At 36.8% G+C, this 25,672-nt stretch overlaps 1 protein-coding gene across 1 annotated transcript in view; it reads left to right on the plus strand.

The window, feature by feature from the left end:
• The window catches only part of arid5b (AT-rich interaction domain 5B), a 72,810-nt gene that overhangs the window by 26,271 nt on the left and 20,867 nt on the right, over positions 1-25,672 (plus strand). Inside the window, exon 4 of the mRNA XM_042010363.1 lies at positions 6,617-6,847. Coding sequence (XP_041866297.1) covers positions 6,617-6,847 — 231 coding nt within the window. The remainder of the gene's footprint in view (positions 1-6,616; positions 6,848-25,672) is intronic.

Below are 25,672 nucleotides of genomic sequence, written 5' to 3' on the forward strand. Positions count from 1 at the left end.
TAAAAACTATATTTTCACAGGCAGCTGTGAATTATTTGTGTGTCTGTAAATGCAGGGAAGTGTTTCAGGAAAATTGGATGAGTAGCTGTATATGACACAATTGTCAGTTGCCAAGCATCTAACTGATGAGTAATTTTGGGAGTAAATCAAATTTTTGGAAGATTGCACAGTGACACAGATGTTGCAGAAAGGACGATATGAATTTCATCATGTTTCACATTAAATCAAACATTTGTTTCACATTTGCTCTCTGTGATGGATTTCCAAATGTATTATTAGAAACTTTAAAGTCTCTGCAAGCTGATTTTCACATTGTTGTGAATAGAGAACAAAGCCTGCCCAGAGGCCATAAAAATCAGTACAATCAAATCTAGCAGTATGTCCCTTTAGCCTACTCAGACCTAAAGCTTTCGTTAAAAAAACTTAACATTTGACCAAACTAAAACGATTGCAGACTTGACCTAAATATTTACCAATATTGAGAATATATATCATTATGTCTTTAAAATAATAGCTTGTTCAAGTTGCATCAAGTATCAAACCATCCATATATTTCATCAAGTCATGCTTATTCTTGTAACTTTTCATTTACTTCACTTTATGTTTGGGTCAAATTGCACTTTTCTTGTATTTGTGCAACATCTGTCTCATTGTCTCCGTGATGCAGCATATGGATTTACTCCATTGTCAGCTATTCTTTAATAATCAAAACAATACCTGAAACGCTTTCATGTTTTTATGAAGTGCGGTGGGGAAAGAAAGAATAAAACATTCCCTGATCTTTTTCTTACTGGCAGATGTCTGCTTTTAACATATTCAGGCTACAAGATGAGAGTTTTGCATACGGACCACTTTATATAACCTTCTCCCTGACATTTGAGGTTCAGTAACTCAAACCTTTAGTTGAAACATACATTTTAATCACTGGCTCAAGCAGTTTTAGCAATGTCTGACTGTGATTTGGTCCCTGTTTGCATTTTGATTTGCTCATTTCAGAAGTAGTTGAGCCTCTTTATTATATGGAAGGTTAGTGAGATCAACCCATCTTGTCATCTCAAGACTCATCTATCCCTTCTTCACTTCACCTAAATGTATGCATTTTTACTTAAATAACTCAGTAATCTTAGAAGTCTCTACAGCTTGAATGCAGTTCTGTTTTCAGTCTGATGACTATAGGTGAATACCGCACCTTCTTTCACTTTAGAAGTCTATAGTATTTTAAAGTGGATGTCTTCAATTAGCTGCTACTGATATTACCACTAAGTAGAAGCAAAAACATCAAGCCACAACAAAACCAGTCAAGGTCTTTGTACTGTTTCCCTCAAGTGCCACGGCTCTAAAGATAAGCGCAAGCACCTGAGTTCTTTCTGGATATTTATTATTTACATTATAACTATTCTGTTGTTTGTGTTGCATATTTGCCTGTACAAAAGTTTTTGGTGCTTCTCATTTGTCAGTTTTCATGCAGTACGACAACAAGCTGGTGTCCCAAATTCGTTCTGCATGCAGACAGCAACCTCAACCACAATGTACACCCACAGTCTGAAAGAACTAACTTCAGTAACACGATCTCACTATGATGGAGGAAGTGTGGATTACAGAGACAAGACAGTGACACAGTCATAATCCACAGAGGAGCCATAGCAAGTTCTTCAAGATTTCTAGAGAACCAAACTACCCAAGAACCTTGAAAAAAACACAATAGCACTAAATAATTCAAAGCCAAATATCTGCATACCTCTTCATAGAATTTAAATTTATTTAGGAATAAGGGAAAGTAGAAGCACGTGCTGCTAGCAGTGTTGCTTGTGCAGCTGCTAGTAAGATAAGCGCTCATGAAATAACAAGTCTGTCTGCAGCAACTTTTTTTTTCCTGAAGATTTACCCTTTCTCCCTTTTTAATTATGCATTATTTGTGTGTAATTACAAACAAAATACATAACTGAAAAATTATTAAAATGAGTATATTCCAAATTAAAAGCATTTTAACTCTATGATATGATAACTTTCTAGTAAATAACTTTAATTCACTCTTACTACATTTGCTTGTTTGACTTTGTATCAGAAGAAGTAGAACTAATAAAAAGCATAAGACATGGAAATTAATAGATATTTGTTTACATTTTACTGTAGGCTTTATATTTAGGAATAGCATAGATGCATAGATTAAATATGAGACCAGTAACATCATATATAGTTGGCTGAATTTTAAAAGTCAGAAGTACCTCAAGGTAGCAAGTTTAATGTGCAATAAAACTATATAAGAGAAGCGGGCAACATTACATTAAAGAATCATAAAACAAACAGCTAATTCTCAAATATTTTAAAAGTGAAAATAGTATTAGAAACCTGTTTTTATTTATGTTCCATGTAGCCACTTTTATACATATATAAAAATTTTATTATAACTATTATGCAGGTTAATTTATGCCAGTTAAATTATCATGATCAGGTGATTATGTTATAATATAGGTGGTAAAATATAGAGATGCAAGGTTGTGTTTCAGAACTGTTAAATAGAGTTTATATATAGAGCATTTTACGACTGCAACAGGGGATGCCAGAATATTCTGTTTTATACCAAAATTTTATACCACCACTCACTTTTTAGCATAAGTTATAGTTATCAGGTTTATTCATGTGACAGGCGCAGTACAACAACTTATTTAGACGTGTAAAATTGTTCATGAACCTTAAAATAAATCTGAGTATGTGGATAACATGATATAATATTTAATGGTTAGTATTCATTTTCAGTTTACTGCATGTTTGAGATTATTAGAATTTATTGAGTGCTGCACTGACTGAGTGGCTCTAACATCAGCTGTCCTGCAGAGCTGTTATGACCCTGACACTAGTGTAGTTTACGAGGTCAGGCGCTTTACAGCGTGTTCTGAAAATAATCTGCCATACTACAGCTGTTTGATCAACAAGCCACAGTACCACTACAACAAGACAGACACCTAGTTACAATAAAAAAAAAAAAAAGTCCTGAGAGGAAGAAACAGATTTCATAACGTTCTTGCAGGGTCTTATAGCTCTCTGCAGTGAGACAGGCAAAGCCCAAACCAATTAGAAAGCTTATAGCAACATTAAAACCTCCCTTATTTTTTAAAGGTCGGCCTGTAAGAACAAAAGGAATTTTTGAAGCGTCTGTACGCTATGTACATTACACGCACCAACACACATGCACGCTGACATGCATACTTTACAACGTCTTTGTACAGTTATTAATGCCCTGCAGCTCTCTCTCTCAATTGAATCTAATCAAGTGAAATGTTGTGAGGGTCCTCGGGAGAAAGAGCAGGTCTGACGGTGACCGCTTACAATAAAATCTGTGACATTTGGAAACAAAGCCTGCTCCATACCTCTGAGCTGTAATTGCGTATGACAAATGCCGCAGTCTTGGGTAAATGTGTGTCTGCTGTGTTATATGCATGTGCATGTATGCAAGAATATTTATGGTTATGCATCTGTGGGCTTTGTGGCACTTTTTGTGAAATATAATATCTGTGTGTGCGTGTGTGTATGAGTGTATGTGTGTGCTTGTGTGCTGGTTGAATGGTTTTAATCATTCTTTTGAAGTGGTCTTCATATTGGAGTACAGTGGAACTAATTACACTAATTGTTGGGAATGCAGCTGCTGTAAATATGCTGTGAATAGAGTCCCTCCTGTCTTTTTCCTGTTACACATTTCTGTAATTTTATTAGTCTCCAGCCTCATAAACTATGAACCATACCCCCTCAATAAAAGAAATGTTTTAAAATCTATTCAAACTTCTTGTCAGAAAAGAAAAACAAAAAGCTAGCTAGTTAGCCAGCCCTGAAATATTACCAGCAGAAATACCCATGAATGTCATGTCCAGAAGCTTTGTTAAAGCAGACAGGATGGTGAATAATTCATATAAAACTGTGTTCAAACTGCCTGACTCTGCTTCATCAACTGTTGAACCGTGTAGTCGGCTTTGTATGCAAGCAAGATATTACCACTTTATTCAAACAAGAGACTGAGCAAGCCTTAAAAAATGTGAGTTTGTCTGAAACTTCAAAGAAACAACAAATTCATTTAGCATGTTATGACTGGCTGATTTCAGTTTACTGTGCTCTCCTGTTTTTGGTCATTACTCTTCTGATGTTATGTGTATTTACTACGATATGATCACCACAGTACAAGATTAGAGACTGCTAGGATCAGACTCTTAGAACACAATGATATATCTCCATCTAACTAGAATCTCAGTGTTTGCTGCTAGTTTTTATTTAAGTCTTTGTTCCGTTCTTCTATTTTACCATCTTTTCATAATCTGTAAATAGATATCTATTTATAAATATACAGAAGTTGTAGTTAAGATTCATGGTTTTTGTTCATTTAGTGCTAAATTAGCATGCTTGACGTTTTTTTTTGCAAATACACACAGATTTAGCTTTACCCAGACCATGACTGACCAGTTATCTATTTGGTTAAATGGCATTTTAATGAATAATTAAGAATAACCTAAATTTGCTTCACTAAAATTATTCATGTGCATCTGATTGCACATCACGTGGTTTACTGCACATCTTGCATCACCTCCTCATATATACAGTTGATTTTCATTCTTTTCATGATATGATTTAGTAGTTTGGTTATCTGGGGATAAAGTCTATCAGATTTAGTTAAGCACAAAGCTTACTTAACCATCGCCTGCTATAAGAGAGTAATAGCTGCTAATTAGTTTGAGATAACTATGTTTATATTGTGTGGGTGGTAGATAAGTGGAGATGAGTTGTGTTAATTAAAAGTAAAAAAAATAGTAATTTTACTCATCACCAGTAACCTTTTAGCATTAACAGACAACTTCCTTGTAGCTGTATAACAATATAAAGAAGATGATTAAGTGAGGATTACTGCATGCCGGGAAAATCTGATGAAAACATATTACTCATAAAACTCAAATACCAGAGCTGTTCACTGGTATTTAGCTTTAGAGACTAAATCTACTGCAACAACTTTTGCTATTTCTCTGACACTTTGTATTGCATATGTATGCCTCTATTTTACTTTTTTATGTTACCCTATAACAATAAACTCTCAGTTGTAAGTGTCCAACAGAGCCTTCATGGTATTTTTATTAGGCAGGGATGGCAGCCTGACAGACGGACCACCATTTTGGCCCAGACTGAAATATCTAAACAACCATTTGATGGACCGCCAGCAAATTTCATATACACAATCATGCTTCCCTCAGGGTGAATTCTAAAAACTGTGGTGACCCTTTCATTCTTTGTACTTAGGCTTTATGACCAAATACCTAAGAAGCTAATAACACTCCCATCAGCCTCAGCTGTTTTTCACATTTAGTTCTTTTTTGGAAAATTTGCAGGTTAGTATGCAAACTAAATTTACAAATTTTCATATTAGCGTTGTCATTGTGACCGTGTAAGTGGGCTGGACTTTTACATTTGATGTTGCATAATGTAGGCGTAACATTAACAGCCTTTCTATCAGCATTTACGTTTGGCTTTTATGGCCGTTTATTGTGTCATTCAGCCTGTACTTCCTGTCCTGTTTTTTTTTTTTTTTTTTTTTTTTTGCCAGTGAGTTCTTAAACATGATAATGCAGTAGTCAAACACACAAGTTGCTAATGAAATATTAATATCAGAGGCAGCACTCACAAGGAGCTGAAATCTTAATCTAATGGAAGGCTTTGCTTCCTTGACTTCCAAAACAATGAATGTTGATTTTAAAGCTAAATTAATAAGAAAAAAAAACATGATGTATGTTTTTGTTTAGTCACTAAGCAAATATCTGCACATCCATTCAAACCTGCCTTGGTCTAATTTGCTCCGAGCTTTTCCCACCTTGAAGTTGCTTGTTAAAAACCTAGTCAGTCAAAATAACAAGCATCACAGGCTGTTCTGGCATTCTTCTTGTCAGCCCAACAACTACACGCGTGATGCATTTTAAACATGCTGCCTAACAGCATACTGTAATACATTTGTTCAGCAGATGTGAAAAGTGTCCTGTCAGTTGGGTAAAATGTGTTGTTACTACAAGAGAAGCATGTGAAACTTGCGTGAAAGCTATTTAAAGCCAGACTGAAACAGCAGTGTTGGAGCGTCACACTTCCTTAATGTGGCACACTTCCTCAAAATCATTGTGATGAAATATAAAGTAATAAGACAAATGAATGTATGTTGTATGGAAGAGATAGAAAATAACAAAAAAAAGCAAAGATTCAGATATTTATAGCAAAAACTGGAAGGATTTTTCCATTTCTGGATTCATAATGAGTTTGTTTTCCCTGTAAATTTCAATAAGTCTAATTTAAAATTCAAGATCACAATCATGATCATAAACTTGTAAAGGTCATGTTTGCAGTGCACTGGCAGCACTTGTGCTAAAATGTAACTGTAGCCACATAATGATCTATGAGAGGGAATAAAGTCATAAAACCAGAAGAGAAATGGAGGAATAAACATGTCCTGTAAAACCCCATCTCCACAAATCTTACAGGAGCACTTGGGAAACACTTTTCCTGTTTCCTACAGCTCTTTCCTACTTCAATAAATTGAACTATGTATAATCTTTGTGTTTGTTTGTGACTGTTTGTCGGTATTTTGGGCATTTTTCAGGCCAGGAAGAGGATGGGAGGAAGGTGTTAGTCCTCAGTTACCCCCAGTATTGCCGGTACCGCTCTGTTTTGGCACGGCTCAGAGAACAGCCATCCCCTCTGCTCATAGACCACACGGTGCTGGCGCTGGGCGGCATTGCTGCGTTGGGTGGGAGCACGAGGATCCTGTACTGCCGGGACACCTTCGATCACCCCACCCTGCTCCAGTATGAAAGCATCTGCGACGAGTTTGGTGAGTGTGACATCTGCTTTTTTTTTTTGTCCTTTGGAAAAGTTTACACATTAGCTCTTTTTATGGTGTGTGAAGTGTTGCAGGTTGTCACTGCGTAACATCACAAATGATCTACAGACATCCACACACTCAATGAAACTCATCATATGGTTCTCAAACTTCCAATTATGTCATTTTGGGTTAGCTGGACCATTTGTTTGAGTTCCTTTTAAGAGGAAAATTGGGATTTTGGTGAGACTAATGCACTTCCATTGTATGAAAATTCAGAAATTGTACTACAGTGCACTTAAGTTTTTAATTGTGTATGGGCTACCTCTCAAAATTAAAACCCACATAGGGACTTCAAAGCCAAATACATTAACTGTCCTGTAATATTTTTTTATTATTATTATTTTTATTATTTCCTTGTTTTTTTCTTAATAGTCTACTATGTGCTATAAAGAGAAGTGATCTCAGACATCACAAGTCACTAGCTGACTGTGGTTGAAGAATAATAGTTTTGAAATGACAAATACACATGTGGGTGTTTGAGATGGAAAAAAGTAAACTCAATAGACCCTTGCAGTTGCTTCTCATTTCTAAATTAGACCAGATGTGTTTACTTTAGCTGTTGTGAAGGGTGGAGGAAGTATTCAGATCCTTTATTTAAACAAAAGTATTATCATTACACACACTACAGTTGTGTTAGAAGTAATATCCTGAAGTTAAGATTTTATTAAAGTACAAATAAATTAGGAGTGTGATAAACCTAAAAATATAAAATAAGAAATGCCATCTAAGACAAAGACACTGTTGTAAATTGTTAAAGTTATCACTTGTGAATTAATTGAAACAGGATTTTACTGTTGCAGATTTTTAAGATGGAACTGATCTTCTATTTTGAATACTTATTAAGGATTAATTATCTAATAAGGTTTCTTTTAATTAATTTAATTAATTAAAACTGAAAGTAGTAAAAAAAATGCTTTACACCTGACAGCGACATCCTATCCACAGTTCAGTCTTTGATAAATCATAAAATGTTTTCACATAATCAAAGAATAAAGCAATACGCAAAAAATATCATATAAAGCAAAAAAGGATATTTTGTTGCCATGACAAACCATCCAAAGAACTTGAAATAATTTAATAGATCAGCCACTTGGCTTTGTTTTGAATGTTAAAAAAAATTCAATTAATATATTATTGTTTGATTTGAAGAAGTTTGTTCTTCATCCTCGATAGCCGTAATTTGTATTTGAGTGAAGATCAGACACTTTTTTTGCTTAGATCTCACATCATTATGAATTCTATTAGTCATGTTTGCCAAATAAATCAAGGCCATCTAAACTAAGCATGCTTTTGATCTTTTCGTTTATAGAAAAAAAAAGGTAAGGCTAAAGAAGAGCTCAGTAGAGTTCACTCTTAATGATTATTTGTCTGTAGAGCAATCTGTCTCTTCATGAACAGCACTAACTGCTGTTCAAACATCCACATCAGTCACACCTATGAAAAGTATTTTGTGGTTCCAGTTGTGAAGTGCTGGGACATGTCTATTTGCTACTCTGCACCGTCTCTGATGTTCATGATGCCACTAGTTTTATTAAGCCTGAGCTGTTCTAAAACAAAGGAGTGATGTGATTCATCTCTCTTTATGCTTCCTCTGCTTGGTAACTCAGCAGGCTCTTGTAGTGGCATCGGTATGACATTCACAGTTACAGCTCCTCTGGTCAGAAGTCATTGTTTCACTTTTCCTGTAATTTTGCCAGGAGGTAATAGCGTTTTTAAGAGAGCAGCAGCAGAGGTGAGAGCAGAAGGGAAAACAGTTTTAGGCATAGGAAAATAAGTTATGAATAGTAACGCTAACATCCTGTGGCTGCTGTTGCTCATTCGTTTGGCTCAATGATGCCATTCCTCTGTGAGCCACATTTAAGCTAAAGGTTTATTTTCATAGCTGTAGGGAATTCTTCTTTTTTTTTCTTTTTTTTTTCTTTTTTTTTAACTCAGGCAGCCAGATTTCTGTTATTCACATGAAGGTTTTCTCAGTTTGAAGCAGACTTTTATTTCTGCTTGAATTGTTGCTTGGAGACTTGGTTGTGATTTGTTTCAAAACAGCAGCGCTAAGTAATTTCCATCACTCTGGCAGGTGAATAAGGCCTCGCGGGCGTCTTACTTATAGGCACAAATGCTCGCATGAATGTTTACACATGTGCACTTAGAAACACACATAGCAGCTGAGCATGGTTCTCCAGCTATTTACAAGCCCCATACAAAGAAAAGAACCACTCATAAAAGTATTACACCTTTATTAGGACAAATAGCAGTTCTGTGGACATGTTAGAAGCAAAGCTTTGAGCTGCTCAAAGTTAAAAATTTAAAACGTGATCCGTGGAGCAATCTTAGGAATTTGTTTTGAGCTTTCCCCCAATGCTAATTCTGACCTTTTGGATTCAGTCAAATCTGTGGTGGCAGCTGTAACAGCCGTCCGTCTTGTCTTGGCTAATTCATGAAAGTGTGTCAAGCTACCTCAGGGGGTCCAGAAGAGGAGAGGGATCAAGCAAAAAAAAAAAAAAAAAAAGGGGGAGAAAAATAGTGTTGCTGAGTGTCAGCAAGCCTGATGCAGTGTATTGTGTAAAATAGATGAAATGCTTGTGAAATCCAGTCTGTTTTTGACACAGCACTACAGTAGTTGCTTGTGCAGCACAACCATGTTGATTTATCATCCCATAACTGGCACATGCTGGTTTATTTGTACATGTCTCATTGTCATTTATCTGGATTTTAGATGTGCAGAGCAACACCCACATGCTCTGGCTCCTTTGACTGCTAAAGTTGTTCTAGCTACATTAACACCAGTTATAAGAGATTATGCTTTTATATATTACAACTGCATCACCACCACCGTCCCTTCCTTTGAACCATCTTGAGTAAAACTGCGGTTGTGTCAGTTACGAGATCTCGGGTCCTGTGATCCATATTCATGTTCAGTATCGCTTGTCACCCCAGCAGCTGCTTTTCTCATGGGGAATGACACAGTTTTTGTTTATAATTATCATGCATTCTCTGCCAGCTTGGATTGATTATACCCGTGCTACTTTGTGTCCTCAATTTCATTTCTTGCCAGGAGGAATGTAATATTACCACTGCATAAATATCCAACAGGAGATATAAATTGTGATTTTGACCGTACTGATACAAATATTTTTTTACTTATTGCATTCTCACTGACTTACAAAATGAAATCAATCTCTTATATGAGCCTAAGAATAACAAAGGTGTGACATACTGCACTGTAATAATATTGGCATTACTGAGACTCCTCTGCAGTGAATAAAAAAAGAAAAAACCTGAAATAGTTTGAGTGGGTTAAACCTTTGCAGTGCTGAATGACAGAAGAAAAAAGTTTTTCTCATAAGCTGTTTGCCATTTGACTGTGCAGTGTTTGTTACAAACAACGCCTTAAACATGCATTAGCATACCCAAGAAATGATTTATGATGATGATGCAGTCAAACAAGACAGCCATTTGTTAAGGAAAATATTACAGGCAACATTTTTCCCATTTTTCTCTGATTCACTCTGAAGTTCTGCTCCCAGACGTTCCTCTCCCCTCCCTTCCTCCACCTTTCCAGAAACCCAACGTTCCTTAAAACAACAGCTTAAAACAACAGTATTTTGAAAGTTAGTGAGGCAATCATGTTTGAGGCTAAGCTGCCTCCTCCTCCTCCTCCTCCTCTTCTTGCTCTCTCTCATTTGTCCTATATTCCCCAGGTCTCATTCCTTGGCACAGAAACTATATAGTTCATGATCAGCTCAGTGTGTTTTGTTTGAAATATCTCTCACTCAGTGTGGATTTGATATTTTATTAAAAAGAAACATTTATAGTCCAATCCTTTAGAATGTTTTTTTTATGTAATCCTCTTGAGTGGGAGGAGTATAAAAACAATTTATTGCTTCAGCATATTAACATTGTCCAGATGCACTGATCATAAACAGAATTTGGAGGTCTATTTTTGTACTGTGGTGTGTACACGCCAGTTTTGTACATCTGTGGCTGAATTCTGCCTTGCTTCATGTGCATTTACAAGGGTGTTTGTAGAGTTAGTGGCATCTGTGCTAATACATTCTAACAGTTTCTTACTTGGTAACTTGTCTTCTGACTGAAATGGAAACTGAATATAGTGCAGAAGAAGAAAGAAAACATAAAAAATTAGTAAACACGTTAAAATGTCAAGCAGATCAAGATAATATCTTGCCAGCTTGATTGGGTTGGGTCCGCTGCATGAATATACAGCATGATGTCATTGTTTCCACAACTTGAACCACTTTCTTGCTCCTTTTTAACATGAAATCTGATTAGGTAAAATATGCATATGCCAATATTGTCCCCCGACAGCCCCTTCTGTTAATGTAATAGGCAAATTGCTTGCTAAGCTCATGTTTTCTCATCTCCTGTGCAGATTTGTGTTAACCAACAGCCCATGAATATTTCATTATCCATATGTCGTGGTATACAGAGGCCATAGAGGAGAATTTTAGAGGAGAAAAAAGCACATGCTGTGGCTGTGTGGTCACATTTCATAATCAGAACAAGGACTGTATATCAAAATAAGCTGAACATCTGCTGTAAGGCCACTTACTGTACACACAGCATCAGATATTCTCATGTCCTTCTGTTAAATATTTATTTATTTTATGAAGAGGACTTTCAGGTCTAACACTTAGCCTTACAAACAGGCTTTCTTTCTATTTTTATTGCCCTAACAAACCTGGAATGCAGAGGCAGGATTAACAAAAAGCACCTTGCTTCGGTCATATTAGCATGACTTTCAGCATGAATAAGGCACAGTCTTTCTGGTTATTCCTATTATGTCATCACCAGCTTCCCAGCTCTGCACATAATGCCTTGTACCACTTATTTAATATTTAGCAAACAGCATAGATTTTACTGTAGACAAGAAGCATTTCAGAGAGCTTGACCAGTGCAAAGGTTTCTCAGAGGAGCAGCTGATCAATGATAATTGACAAGTAGAAACAGAAGGGGAGCCCAGGTGTAGTGTTACAACAGTTAAACGGTTAAAACTGTGGATTTATTTGTATTATTTAGCTTAAAAAGAGTTAAATAAATAATTTTATCTAATCACATGCAGTTTTCTGGGCATCAAGATATCCCTGTTTTTTGTGCCCTGAGTTTGTCCTTACAGGGTACAAACATTCTACTCTTGACTCTGATAGGTTTCAGATTCTACTTAAGTTGTAAAACAAATATTGTAGTTACATAAGGCTGTAAAGGACAGTGCTTATTTTAGTGAAGAGCCATATAAAATATTTATAAGTAATTTCTGTCAACAAAACCTAACTGTAATTTAAGCAGGGATAGTATATAAAAAAGAAGCAATTTAAAGATAATATTAAGGGCTAACTTTTATAGATGACAAGTGACTTAAGGTACATGAGAAAGGAAAAGGACTGGAAAAGTGTTTATTTAAAGCTCAGAAATAGTATTCATACACTTTTCCTATCTTATAGTCATTTTAATTTTACTTGAATATGAAAATCATTTTACAAAGACATAAAAACTCCTTTATACATGTGATCTAACACAGTGAAACATTCAGTCACCATTTTATTGTCACCCTGTCATCACATGTTATTGCATCTGTGAGTAGCGACTGTTTGGAAATCTCTCCCTGTGGCTGCGTTTATGGAAGCTCCGACATCCAAGATTTCAGAGTCGTCTTGCCAAACAGAAAGCATTTTAAATCAGATCAGTCACATATGATCATTTTTGTTATGTGTTACCCCTCAGGTTGCAGTTTTCTGTCAGCGCATTGTTCAGTGGTTTATGAGTGCAGTGTTTTTTTTGGGAGCAGACTTTCAAACAAAGGATGTTGGAGCGTCTTTGAATGCACCAGCAAAGAATGATTTCAAACCGGTTCCTGCCTGCTATCTCACTGCCATGAGAACATAATGCTGACAAAGAATTATAAAGTTTATAATGCTGTATATAAACATGCAGACTCAAAGATAAAAAAAAGATGGTACAAAATGTTAAAGACACACTTTGGTGTAATCTAAAATACTGATAAACTGCAGAGCGTGTTATTAATGACTTTACATTTCAGCTGAGGAGGCCAGCTTGACCTCATTCATAAAGGCTTCCTTTATTATTCCATTAATATACTTGTCAAATGTTGAGGAATCATCGTTTGTCAAAGTGGTTTAAATAAAGACTGAATTTACATGATACAGTTGTACAATCTAGTGATTTTACTAGTTTCCAGATGTGAGCTGTGATACAACCTCTGTCGCTGATAAACTTTACAGAAGAGCATGTTGCAACCCGGTGTGAACACGCCTGCTTCATCTGTGTAACAGTAAACTCTGTTTATAAAGTCTGCCTCTGCCAGCGGTTCTGCCGCCTCATGAATGCAGTTCTAGCTGGTTTGCTGGGTCACCTTTCGGCAGGTAGAGGCCTGTTGCAAGCTGCTGTTTCTGAAAGAAAACCTTGTTTAACTTTCGTGACGTCAAAAAATCCTTCCTGTGCTGTTCATGCACAATGGCAGTGAAAAGTATGTGATGGCTGTGATTGATTTTCCCGGTTTCTTTCTAATCATGTGTCTTGTGACACGTTTGGCAGCTGCTTCGTTTTCAGATGTATTACTTTTTTTTATCTGTCAAACTGCTTTCATTTAAATAAATGAGAGTTCAAAGAAAGCAGAAAGCTAGTTGTGTTTTTTCATATTATTTATAGATTGTGGAATGAACTTTTTAAATCCCCTAAAATTAAAAGAAATAGCATAAAACAAATGGACAGAAACATAAAAGTTTCCATTGGCCTATTTTCTTTTGACAATGATAATTATTTTTAATCACCATGGCATAATGCAGTGCACCTTTTCAAAAATGATAAAGTCCCTATGATTGGGCTCATTGGCTGACTCAATCCCATCAAGTGTAACTAGAGCGTGATCTATTAGAATACATATGTTTTATTGATGTATGGGCTTCATGTTTATCCTGGCATTCATTTATTTATAGGTCGATGCTGTGATTTTTTTTCCTCCAGTAATGAATAGGATAAGCCTTGAAGCTTATCCACTGCTCCCTTTCATCTCTCCCTCCCTCTTTCCTCCCCCATTTCCCTCCCTCCCTCCCTCCCCCTCTCTGTCTATCCCTCTCACTTCCTCCAAAAGCCAAATTGAAATACTGTATTTTTTAAAGCGCCAGTCACACTGAGTTGTTGCAGCAGTCTGTCAGTGCAAATGATGTGGAAGCGTTTGAAGGTTATCCCGTTTTTAGCAAATCCTCCACATTATGTAACTATGACTCTGTTTTACATGTGGCACTCTTGGAATAACACTGCGTGCATGTGTGTGCGTGCATGTGTGTGTGAGCATGTGTGTATGTGGGACAGTCCCTCTGTGTGCTCTTAACATTTCTTTGCAAAATGGGATTTATTTTTTAATTTCCTCTGCTGGAACAATGGCCATTAAGAGCTACTTGCCAACACTTGGCGCAGGGAAAAGCTGAAGTGACTTGTTCACTTGTCAGATATTTACAGCCTGTATTGTATTGTGTAGTAGCTTTATTTCAATCCTGACAGGAAAATAGTATTCTGACTTACTGCAGTTTGAATACACAGAACCATTGTAGCTCATTGGACCTCAGCCAACACCAAAGCATTTTTTTCTTGCGTAATTACACTGTGTAAGTGTATGTGTGTGTGTCATCTGATAAAAAAAATGAGTGATATTATTCAGTTTGTCAGAGGTCGTTGCATTTGTCAGTGTGTGTGTCAGTCAGTGGCACTGGGTTAAGATTAAACCCAGTCATGTCTCAAATGTGATGTGTGTTAATAAGTACTTAACAGGCGAGGCTACCATCATGAGGCAATCACATGAGGTGGATAGAAGCAAAGAAACATTGACAATGGAGGAAGGAATTGAAAGCGAAAACAGACATTTAAGGCAATAATTTCAGTTTATTTTGGCTACAAATCAAGCTTGTGAAATTTTTCCTTGTAAAACATGTAGCGCTGTAACATAATTTCCTATTTACTTTGCAAATGGAAAGCTTGAGTCGACAGCCTTTATGAGTTTGTGCTGTGCTAAAGCACACACATTCACACCCCTGTAGAAACACACACCCCAATGAATCCGATGAGAATGATTTCATAATCCATCGCAATAATAAACTTCTTTGAACTGTTTAATTGGCTCTTCCTGGAATGACACGGCTTCGCTTCATTTGATCTGATGAAAGAGTAATGTTGCTTCTCCCCAGGGGGAGCATGCACAACAGTGCACAAATAACAAATTAAGAACACTACTCGTTTTTTTCCTACAAACGACTGCTTTAATAAAGGAGAAAAAATTCATATTGCACTAACATCACTTTCCCTTAAATTGCTTTCATGTTTACTTGCTTCTGTATCTAAACTTCAGAGCTTGTTTTAAGTGAAAATAATCCTAGTAGGGTAATGGATTTGAGGCCACATGGAAATTGATTGTCGTCTGAAAGCACTATTGTCGGCAGAAACATTTGGAAACATTCCAGAAAGCGTTCCTCTCATGTGATTCTGTGAAGAGTCACACTTACTGTACACTGTTCTGGACACGGGTAGCCTGTAAGGCAAGCATTGACTTTTGATTTAAAGGCATGTGGTGTATGCAAAAGAGAAACTGAAGTAGGTTATGCAAAAAAGGAGAAAGAAATATGTAAAAATGAGACTGACAGTCATGATGGTTTGAAAGAATGTCCTTTTTCCTTGGCTGAGGAATATTAGCAGTGACAGTCTGAATGGAGGGTCTGTGTACAGCAACAGTATGGTCACAGAAATGAGCTCATTACTGGCAAATGCATTATGTATGTGCACATACACACGTTTATCTTGTTATATTACTATGGTGAAAATATTCCATCTAGATCTCCATTTGCTAATTGTAACCACTAATATGCCAGAACCTGAAGGCAAGGAAATCAGTGTAAAACCCAAAACCATAACCTCAGCTAAAATTACCTTCAGCTCTGTCCCTCTTTCACTAGTATGGCTTGGCAAGAAATACTTAACACACTCACACATAACACACACACACACATAGACACAAACAGTGCTCGTGGCTGAGAGGAACTAAAAGGACGATTTACATGATTTTCTAAGTGCGAGATAAAAATATGGGAGAGTATTTTTAATGTCCTGGTAAACACACACTCGTTGGGATGTGGGCTTGTCTCCATGGCAACGCTAGTCAAAGCGTGCCCGTCCTAGCGCTTTGACAGTTTCTCCTGATGATGATTGATAATTACTACCTGACTTGTTGTCTCCGTTTCCACAAACATATGGTGGGAGCTGCCCTCTGCCGTATATCTGCCAAAACGGTCCTTTTTCTGATAATAGCTTTTTAATGTTGCGTTTTGTTATGCATGCACACACACACACCCCCTCCCCACCCAGCCATAAACATGCACACACACACCGATATGCACACCCCTCCCAACCCCACCCCTTTGTAATTACATTTGCTGCTGCTCACATAGTTATTACAGAAAGGAAAAAGAAATAGATAGGAGAAGCAGGAGAGTGGGAGAAAGTCAAAAAATAGGTAGCGAAGAGAGAGGGAGGGAGGGAGAGTGAGGGATTGGGGGGGGGGGGGGGGTTAGAATTGATTTCACTTTGAATGGATGTGTTCTTTCCAGTGCTGCTGGATTTAAATTTGACAAATAGTCAGGATTAATGCAAAGTAAGAGCATTTTTATACCATAGTTGCATATTAGAATATAAACACCCAATAATAGCCCATGTGGTGGACTCTAGTTTGAAATGGCAACCGAGACTCTTTATTCCACATCCATGCAAAACATTTTTTTTATTTTCTTTTTATGCAGTGTGTTTGCATGCATAAATTTGATATGCATGCAAACACATAGTCACAGGGGCCATAGAAGAGGACATCAATCTATAAACATGATTTATCTACTTCGCACTATCAAGCAAGGCATTAGCATAGACCCTCAGTGGTAGATCTTATTATCAGACTGTGACCTGAAGGCAAAAGCTAAAACATCAGACCTGATCAGCATTTTAAACCTTAGGTAAACTCAAAGTAAAGACCACAATGAATCAATATTACTGTTTAGTTCATGCTAAGTTGCACCTGCAAGCACAACATAACAGAAGCAGTGGAATTTATACTGTTGTTTTTTCATTATCAGTTTTCATGTATTCAGTTTGTGGCCTGCATGACCTCTGCTTTAAGGAAGATATTATTACTCACTTCTTGTCGGAGAAATTTATCAGCCCCAAGTATTGCAATTTTACACATTTGTAGTTGTGGATCTGTTTTTAACCTATATCCCATTGGTCAAATAAAATATGCGGCACACCTGCAGCAGGCAACAGAAAAACGCTCTGTGGAAACCAAAGTCACTTCTAATACTGTGTGACTGAGGTCTGCCACAGGCTATGGCAACAGACAGGCTCTGTGAAGGAGATAATGATGCATACACACACTGCTGTCAGTCAGCCAGCTGAAGGGAATCGTCTTTGAGGCAAATAAAAACAGACTGTAGCCGATATAATGCAGCGTTTGTATAGGAAATGATAGGTTTGGGAAATAGAGTGGAACAGGATGTCAGAGTTGTTGCAACAAGGAGAAGGGACCTGTTAAGAGTCTGAAAACCAGAAAAAAAACCCACATGGATTTTTATCTTTGCAGTGTCAGTATGTGTTTATACGTCCATACTCAACACATGCATCAGTTCACATTAAAAAATGGAAAACATTTGATTAAAGGATGAAAAACGACATTTGTTTCTGTGACCACTCGTCACAACCAACCTCACAGATAGTTTTGGTTTTATTTGTTCAAGGGATTCTGTCTCCACCTCATTATGATGGAGGTTAATGGAATTTGGTTTGTGGTGTTTGTGGCATTAAGAGATGACTGTTTTCCAGAAACGTCCTTGTAACTCTGGATAATCTGAAGACTAATGTTGAAATGAGTTCTTTGGAAGAAAGTTCCAAAGCAATCCTGTTTTGTTTTGTTTAAAAGATTCACACGTCCATATTTTCACATTGCTTTTATTAAAATAACAATGTGAGAATTGAAAGTGATTGCTTGTAATGAAAAACTATCTCCCGACTCTATTAAACTAGTGCGTCTCTGTGCTTTCTCAGCCAAAAAAAACATTAACAAACCCACTTTCTGCTAAGGAATAGACAATGTGGCAAGTAGAAGGCAAACACACTGCAGCATTTCAATAGCCAGGTTATTTTCCATAGAGACTCAATATTTGAAAAAGAAATAAGACTCAAGGTGAATGCTAATGTTGCCTATTGTTTGCTGGATGTGAACAAAGGCATCTGTTTTTCCAATTTTCCTCTAACAATTTTATGAGGTCATAATATGTCATTTTTGTATTTTCAGCTTGTTCCACTGCCTCTCAAACAACAGGTAGTGCAATTTTATAAGTAATTTGTCCATTCATAGAGCATCAAAAGCAAACTTGAATTCACCCCCACTGTACTAGGTTAGAAAAAAATCCCAGAGACAGATGTATGAAAATTGAGATGTGAACAAAAAATACCAATAATAGGCTGTGTTTTGTGTATGTGTGTGTGTGTGTGCATGTAATTTGGATGAACTTGCTCTTTCGAAGGCAGAAGCAGAGTCAGTCGGGGGTCTGCGCAGTTAGAAAGAAGAACCTGTATACAAGAAACAGGCGACCTGCAGATGAGTTGGCTTCACCTCGGGGGACTGTTGTTAGACCTCTTTTAGTACCAAGCTGGACTAATCCCTGCCTTTTACTCAGCCATGTGGTCTAACAGGCTTGTATTACCATGATTTTCTGTGTCAGTGGTCAGCACACAACAGTGGTCAGCACACAAGTGCATGCACATTCAGGTACTTTCAACAGGAACACAAACTCAGAGTACCAATGAAAAATTTAATTCATTGTTGTTGAAAACTAGCCAAACTTGGCAGTGTTTGTGCAATAATAGATACAGTATCTATTATCAAACCTCAGAAACAGCCAGATGTATTCTTCCTCATTAAATTCAGAATAGCTCTCAGGCACTGCAGCATAAAAATATCTTCTCATGTTGCAGCTGCATTCATTGGTGAAAACAGTCATGAAAATATGTCAGTAATATTGATGTTAAATCCCATGAGGTTGACCAAATTTCACTGGCTGTACTCTTAGATCTTGCTGGGAAATGTTTTACAATTTAATCAATGATAATCTTCATCTGTATATTTATGAGAAATTAACACTTGTATCATCTATCAACCTACGGAGGTTTTCATGATTAATAAAAGACAGAGTACTGTGTCCACCCACAAGCTCTGTGGGCACATTGTGCACTTTTTGATGATTGCAGTGATAAAGATGCTTGAAGTATGACTGTACAGTTCTTTTTGTGCTGTCAGTGTGTCTCAGATGACACTTTGTGCCTAAAGCACAGGAACAGAGGAATTATAATCTTGTTGAAAACAACTTATATTGGCATAAGGATTGCGCTATTGGCCACAACCCACCAGATCCAACTTTACTTAGGAAAGAAAAATTAAAGATAAAGTTTTGCTAGCAGTCAAAGGAGCAACATACCACATTTATATGCAATTCATTTCTTTATATAAACTTAGAACATTATATATTTTCAACTGCTTTGTTCTCAACTACTGTTTACTAATATCAATGCTCTATTTATTTTTACTTCTTAACTGGATTTTTTTTTGGCCATTTTTTGCATTTTGAAGTTGTAAATATAAAACAGTAAATAGTAAATAGTAATAGTTAAAAAAAACACTTCCCCTAATGTGCAAGAAAAGGTGTATAGGCTAGCTTGAGGAAGTTGTTGACAGAAAACTGAAAAAAACAATGCTGATCACATCTGATGTGGTAAAGACTAAAATTGTTTGACTGACTCACTGTTTCCAGACTGAGCTGGCAAACAATAAACTAATGCTTCCATCCAGATATCATATAATCTTCTAGATTTTCCTAGATATTGAAGCAACTCCTGCATTTTTCTCTTTCATGGATGTCCACAGCAGTTGTTCCTTGGGGAGGTTTGCTTCCTGCTCAAACAACTACTTCTACTGAATTACAACTAGCAACATTGCTTGTACTGCTACCCTCTGGGGGATCTATGCAGCCTAGTTCATTTGCTTCAAATCAGTGGAAAGATGTCTAAATCCCTCTTTTTGCTGCTTTTTAAAAAGACCCCTTCAGATTTGCTTTGCTAGTGCACTGAAACCTGACTTTATACTACTTTCTGTAAATTATTGAAACTATTATGAATCCATCACATGGATTTTATATTAACCATGTGTAGTTAAGATAATGTATAGTGTTTTTATGCTGTTGTATTTTCATGGAGGATTACGCAGTAAGGGGACATCCTCCACCAAAGGCAGGACCATTTTCTTTTCCACCTTAGAGAAAGGGATCCAGATTTGATATAACAGAGCTCCACATCTGCATCAAGTTTCAATCAGTCCAGCTTAGTAGTTTATGCATAAGCAAACAAATACCAATGATCATTTACCTCTGCTCTGATTCCCATCGTGGTAGAGGAATCATGAAGGAATATCAGAATCTCCCTCTAATATTGCTAAGAGCACCTGGTAATAATTAAAGTCAACTTTGATTGATTCATGAATGAGCATTTTTATGAACTCTTCTCCTCCTTTGTTGGATTTTAATAGCTGAACAGTAGGAGCACACTAGAAAGAGATTTAAGCGAGTCTTTCAAAGTGAAACATAAAATGAAGTTTTGAATACCCAGTGGAAATTTACTCCTTGTGTAAAGTAATATCTACTGAATCCTGATTTATTGCCAATTTAAAAGGCAAATCTTTCATTAAAATTCTAGTAAGTGGGCCGTTTGAGGTGTCGAGTATAAAACTCTTTCTTGTTCTGTAGTGTTGAGTTTGATTTGGACTTGGTGTGTGTGTGTTTATGGTCATGCTAATAAAGTCACTGACAACATTCTGATCTGAATAACATAACTTGCATCATATAATGCCTAGATCAAACAGCATATTTACTCAGAAATGAGCTGAAGAAAGAAACATCATCTCAAATGTTTTTTTTCTGAAAGGAATTGGCTCCAGAGTTTGCGGTCAGACACATGCAATCGTTGAGCAGAAACACTTGAAATCCCTCCAACCTCTTGGTTGTTTGATGTTTAGTGAAGACACGTCGTCACCTGTCACTGCTGGCTGTCGAATCAGTCATTGCTCCTTCTTTATATTCTCTCCCATACTGCTGCTTTGCTGTTTTGGAGATCCCCTTGTCACTTCATTGTGCCTCCAGTGGAGTAAAAAGTTCTACAAAAGTGTGATATCATTTCATTGATCACACATTTAATGCTCCGCTGCTCTACAGATTAAACTACATGCCTCAAGAGCTGTATCAGGAGGTGTCTGGAATCAAGATTTTCCATGAATTATTCATTAGTTATTAATTTTTTGGTTTGGATTCTAACAGGTGCTATTGGTATTCCTTATGAATCATGTTAAATTTCATTTTATTTTGGGTTCAGTTTCTGTTTTCCAGTGATAAAGTTGCATTTTTCAGGAGTATTATGTTCTCATTTTGGTAATCGCCGTTTACTGAGTTTAAGTGCTGTCTGTGCTTGGGCTTTATGTTTTATGACTTGCTGTAAATTTCCAGTGTTGTAACCCTGTATGTCAGACTTGAATGACTTTCTTTGTGTGTGCATTGACGTATTCACAGGTACAGTTTCATTTACAAATCCTTCCTTGTTCAAATACATACAGTGCTGTGTCTCTCCTGAGGGGATGGTCATTTCAGGATGTTTTAAAGATGACTTTACAACATGTTGGGTTTAAGTTCTTTATGTCCTCCACCTCCTCATTGTGTGACTCATTAGGGACTTTTTGTTCTCAAATTGACTTTGTGGATTTCTCTTTAAGAAATTACTTTGTATAAAAGCTGAAATGTAACTTTAGTTATCGATATAATTATGCTGCTTACCTTACTCAAAGGTTGATGTCATGTTTGCTTTAAATATCTGATTTGCTTTATCAACAGGATGTTCAGTCATTTCTCTCTTTTATAAAACACTTCTAATTCGGAGGTTTCAATTTCAAAATTGCACTACATTGCACCGTATTCTGTTCTTTCCTGAGGGACACAATGTGCTGTTCAGACAAGACTATGCATTGCAACATGAAGTTACCTTTGGCTGCAGGCTATGCCCATAATTGTTGAGTGGGTGTCAGGCCTTTAGTAAATTTGCAACCAAGTGAAACAACAAAATATGTCAAAACATGTTTTTCATCTACTGCTGCGTGTCCTAGTCATGCCTCACTCATCCTCCTTCACCCCTTTGTTTGAACTTGGACCTCCTTATGGTGAGAGGAAGTTGACTTTAAACTGTAAAATTAAGAGTTTAGGTGAGGATGTGAGTGGGAGTTCTGCTTCAAGAAAATGCAGATGGGGCATTTTTCCTCTACTCAGTCATTTAGTCACAGCTTTGGTGGATGTTTCTTTCTCACATATTAGAAGTTTTTGTATATTTAAAGAGTTTAAAATAATATGCAACTTATATTATATAGAGAGCTTGGAAGTTTTATAATCTATTGGTTTATCAGTTTTGTTGTGTCATTAGCAATTTTGACACTGTAGTATTTCTCAACAACTCTTACAAGTGATCTGTTTCAGCTTGACCTTTGAAAATGCCATAAAATGAATGATCAACACAATCATAACAGCCAGTTTGCACATCTGCCTAATGTGATTTCACAGAAGATTGTAAATTAACAAGTCTACAGCCATGCAAGGAGGAGGAAGGGGTTTTTCCTTTAACTATTTTAGCTTTATGATGTTGGCAGACCAACAACTGATAAATATAGCTGCAAGTGCTTATTGAGGAAGCTAAGCAGTTCAACAGAGTACAGTCACCATGACAACTTCGTCTTTGACTGTAAGCACTGATGTTCTAAGTTTGCAATGCTTCCCACTAGACAATGTTTTTGAGAACATCATAGTCCATACACAAAGTTTGGTGTCAACACCGAAAGAAGTACTGAGATATTATTTTGCTTCCTGTTTAGCTGGTTTGTTTTCAGTTTCTATTCAATTTCCAGTTTTCAAAATATAAGAATAATCCATCTGAAAGCTATCTGCAGTAGTTTTGCTGAAGAAGGGGGTAATAAAGGCAACTTTTAAATAAAATCCACTGATGTGAACTCATCATTTAGCCTCAGATTGTCATGAAAAACTGACATGTCATGGCTTTGGGGCGTCTGACATTACTGTAAAAATACAAGAACTACTTGTTTTGTTTAGGAAGAGTTTTACCTAGATAAAAGACCTAAAATTCTTAAGCGGTAGCTACTCTGAGAGCTGACTGAATTCTTTGGATGTTAAGGAAACAAGGTTCATTGCTTCCTCTGTCTCATTCTATTTATCTGTCTATATCTCCCAGAACATAGTGACACATTTCTCTGCTGTCACAACATTCAACGTGGCACTTATTTGTTTTCATACTGATTTAGATTAATGTAGATGGATATATAAGAACAGAGTTTAAATATGAACAAGTGTTAAAATTTCAATCAATATTTTTCACTTTTGAGGCTTATTTTTACCTTTTTTTCATGTAATTGTCCACATTTTGATAACATATATAAAACAATTCTTTTAATAATACACAGAGTGATGTGTCTCAGTCATGTACAAACTGGCTGTTATGAGTGTTGATCATTTTATGGCATTTTCAAAGGTCAAGCTGAAATAGATCACTTATAAGAGATGTTGAGAAATACTAAAGTGTCAGAGTTGCTAATGACACAACAATGTTTGTAGTTGTTGATATTTGGTGGTGGTCTGACCAAATCTGTTTACCATTCTTTGATTCATAACGCCAGTGTGGCTAAAAATAAGAAACCACTACCCACATCTTTGGTTGTGGCTATGTGTGAGTGCTACGGTGCCAAAAGTGCCAAATGAAGGGATGAGTTGGCTGCTAATCTGCTTAAATACATCAAAGTATTTTTAGATCCCTAAGCTTATAATTTTGCCAGACAAATGTAAAAAAAAAAAAAAAAACACAGCCCATCTACATGATCATGTTTGCTGACTTTAAAGGGGTTTTTTAAACCACTTTACTGTTCATTAAATAAACACATAGATACTGAGTCTTATCATCTCAGACATCCATCGGTTGAATTCTCCAGTAGGCTTTATGCACCTCTGTTTTCCCAGCAGCCTTTCAGTCAGTCAGTCCATTTTGTTGGTTCCCTGTGGCTCTTCTCTGTTGAAGCATAGAACCATCAGAACCCTTCCTGAGCTGTCTCTAATGAGTTTTTCCATTATCACTGACATCGACAGAATGACATTACTTCTGTATTTAATTTAATCTGAGGGGGTGAAATTATTAAACAGGGCCTTGTTTTAAAGCTAATAAGAGCTGAGAGCGTTTGGCGTCATCCAGAGAGCAAGTTGTCATCCTGTGCATCTCACTGCTGAAGTCATTGTGACTTCCATGGCTCATGGCTTTTTGACAAGACATGATGGATTCACACCCCTGGGGAATGCCCCATACCTGTGTATATCTGTATGTGTGTGTCTGCGTGCATGTGGCCTCACCTCTGTCTACAATGCTGCTCAATACAATACATTTCATCATAATAACAGCAGTGTGTGTCTGATCTTTTTTTTTTTTTTTTTAGATAAGTGTGTGTGTTAATGTGTGTGTGAGAGAGAAATTGAGAAAGAGAGAGAGAGAGAGAGCACTGTGCCTTTGGGGCTTTGTGAAGGACCAACAGCCCTCTGGCCACATCAAGGCGTATTTCCAAGTCATGTTCGTGTCCTAGATAAGCAGAAAGCTACCGACTGAGCAATAACCAACTCAATGGCAAGCAAAAAAAAAAAAATGCAGAAGGTTGTCCCAGCATTCATGTTTAGTGTATGTGACTGTAGGGCCCATTTTCAGCTCATAGAGGAAAGAACCATGCATTCTTAAATGATCTTTTTCCTTTTTAGCACATTGACAAAAACACTTAATTGCCACAGTGTGGTAAAAATACCACTACTCTCAGGTTGCTGTAAAATCATTGCCTTGCGATGTTAGCTTTGCTTTCCAACAAACTATAAATGTCTGTGTTTCCATTTAGAAAAAAAAAAAAAAAACAATCTACAGAGCTGGTCCGTGTTTGACTTTCTTGGTGTTATTCTAAAGCTGATGACTCCTCCCTTATGCAACATGGCCATGTGGAGAACAGATCAGCACCTCTTCTGTAGCACAGAAAGATTGCCTCCACTTGACCTTCTGTGCCTGTTTGTGAATGTTTACAGAAGAATACATGAATGTACCATTTAACCCAAGTTCACTGTAATATCTACCTGGATTTGTTTAAATGTGTTCAGGTTGTACTCTGTTACTCCTCCACTGAATTTCAGCTCACTCTGTCCTGGCACTGGGATTTATGCAGCAGTGTTTTGCTGTAATTGCAGCATTTTCTTACGCAGCAGTATTTGACCTGATGAAAAATGTAAACAGACAGGCAGGTTATGTAACGGAGTGTAGGGTATCAGAGGGGTTAGTGATTGGACTAAAAACAGAACCGCAGTCAGAGAGTGACCTCACTCAAATGAGAGTCTCAAGTCAAACCAGCAAGCAAGCTGGTCATCAAATATTTGTTTTTTGTAAGTTATTTTTTTATTACATTCTTAAGTTAATTTTTTTAAACAAAAATGTAAGTTTAGTAATAGGATTCAACTGCTAGTGTTATATGAAGCTTTAGATATTTTGTGCTTATGTGTTACATAAATAAACAGACTAAATAAATTATGTTATTTCAGAGTC

Source organism: Melanotaenia boesemani, chromosome 16 (genome assembly GCF_017639745.1).
Source record: "Melanotaenia boesemani isolate fMelBoe1 chromosome 16, fMelBoe1.pri, whole genome shotgun sequence".
Classification (NCBI taxonomy): domain Eukaryota; kingdom Metazoa; phylum Chordata; class Actinopteri; order Atheriniformes; family Melanotaeniidae; genus Melanotaenia; species Melanotaenia boesemani.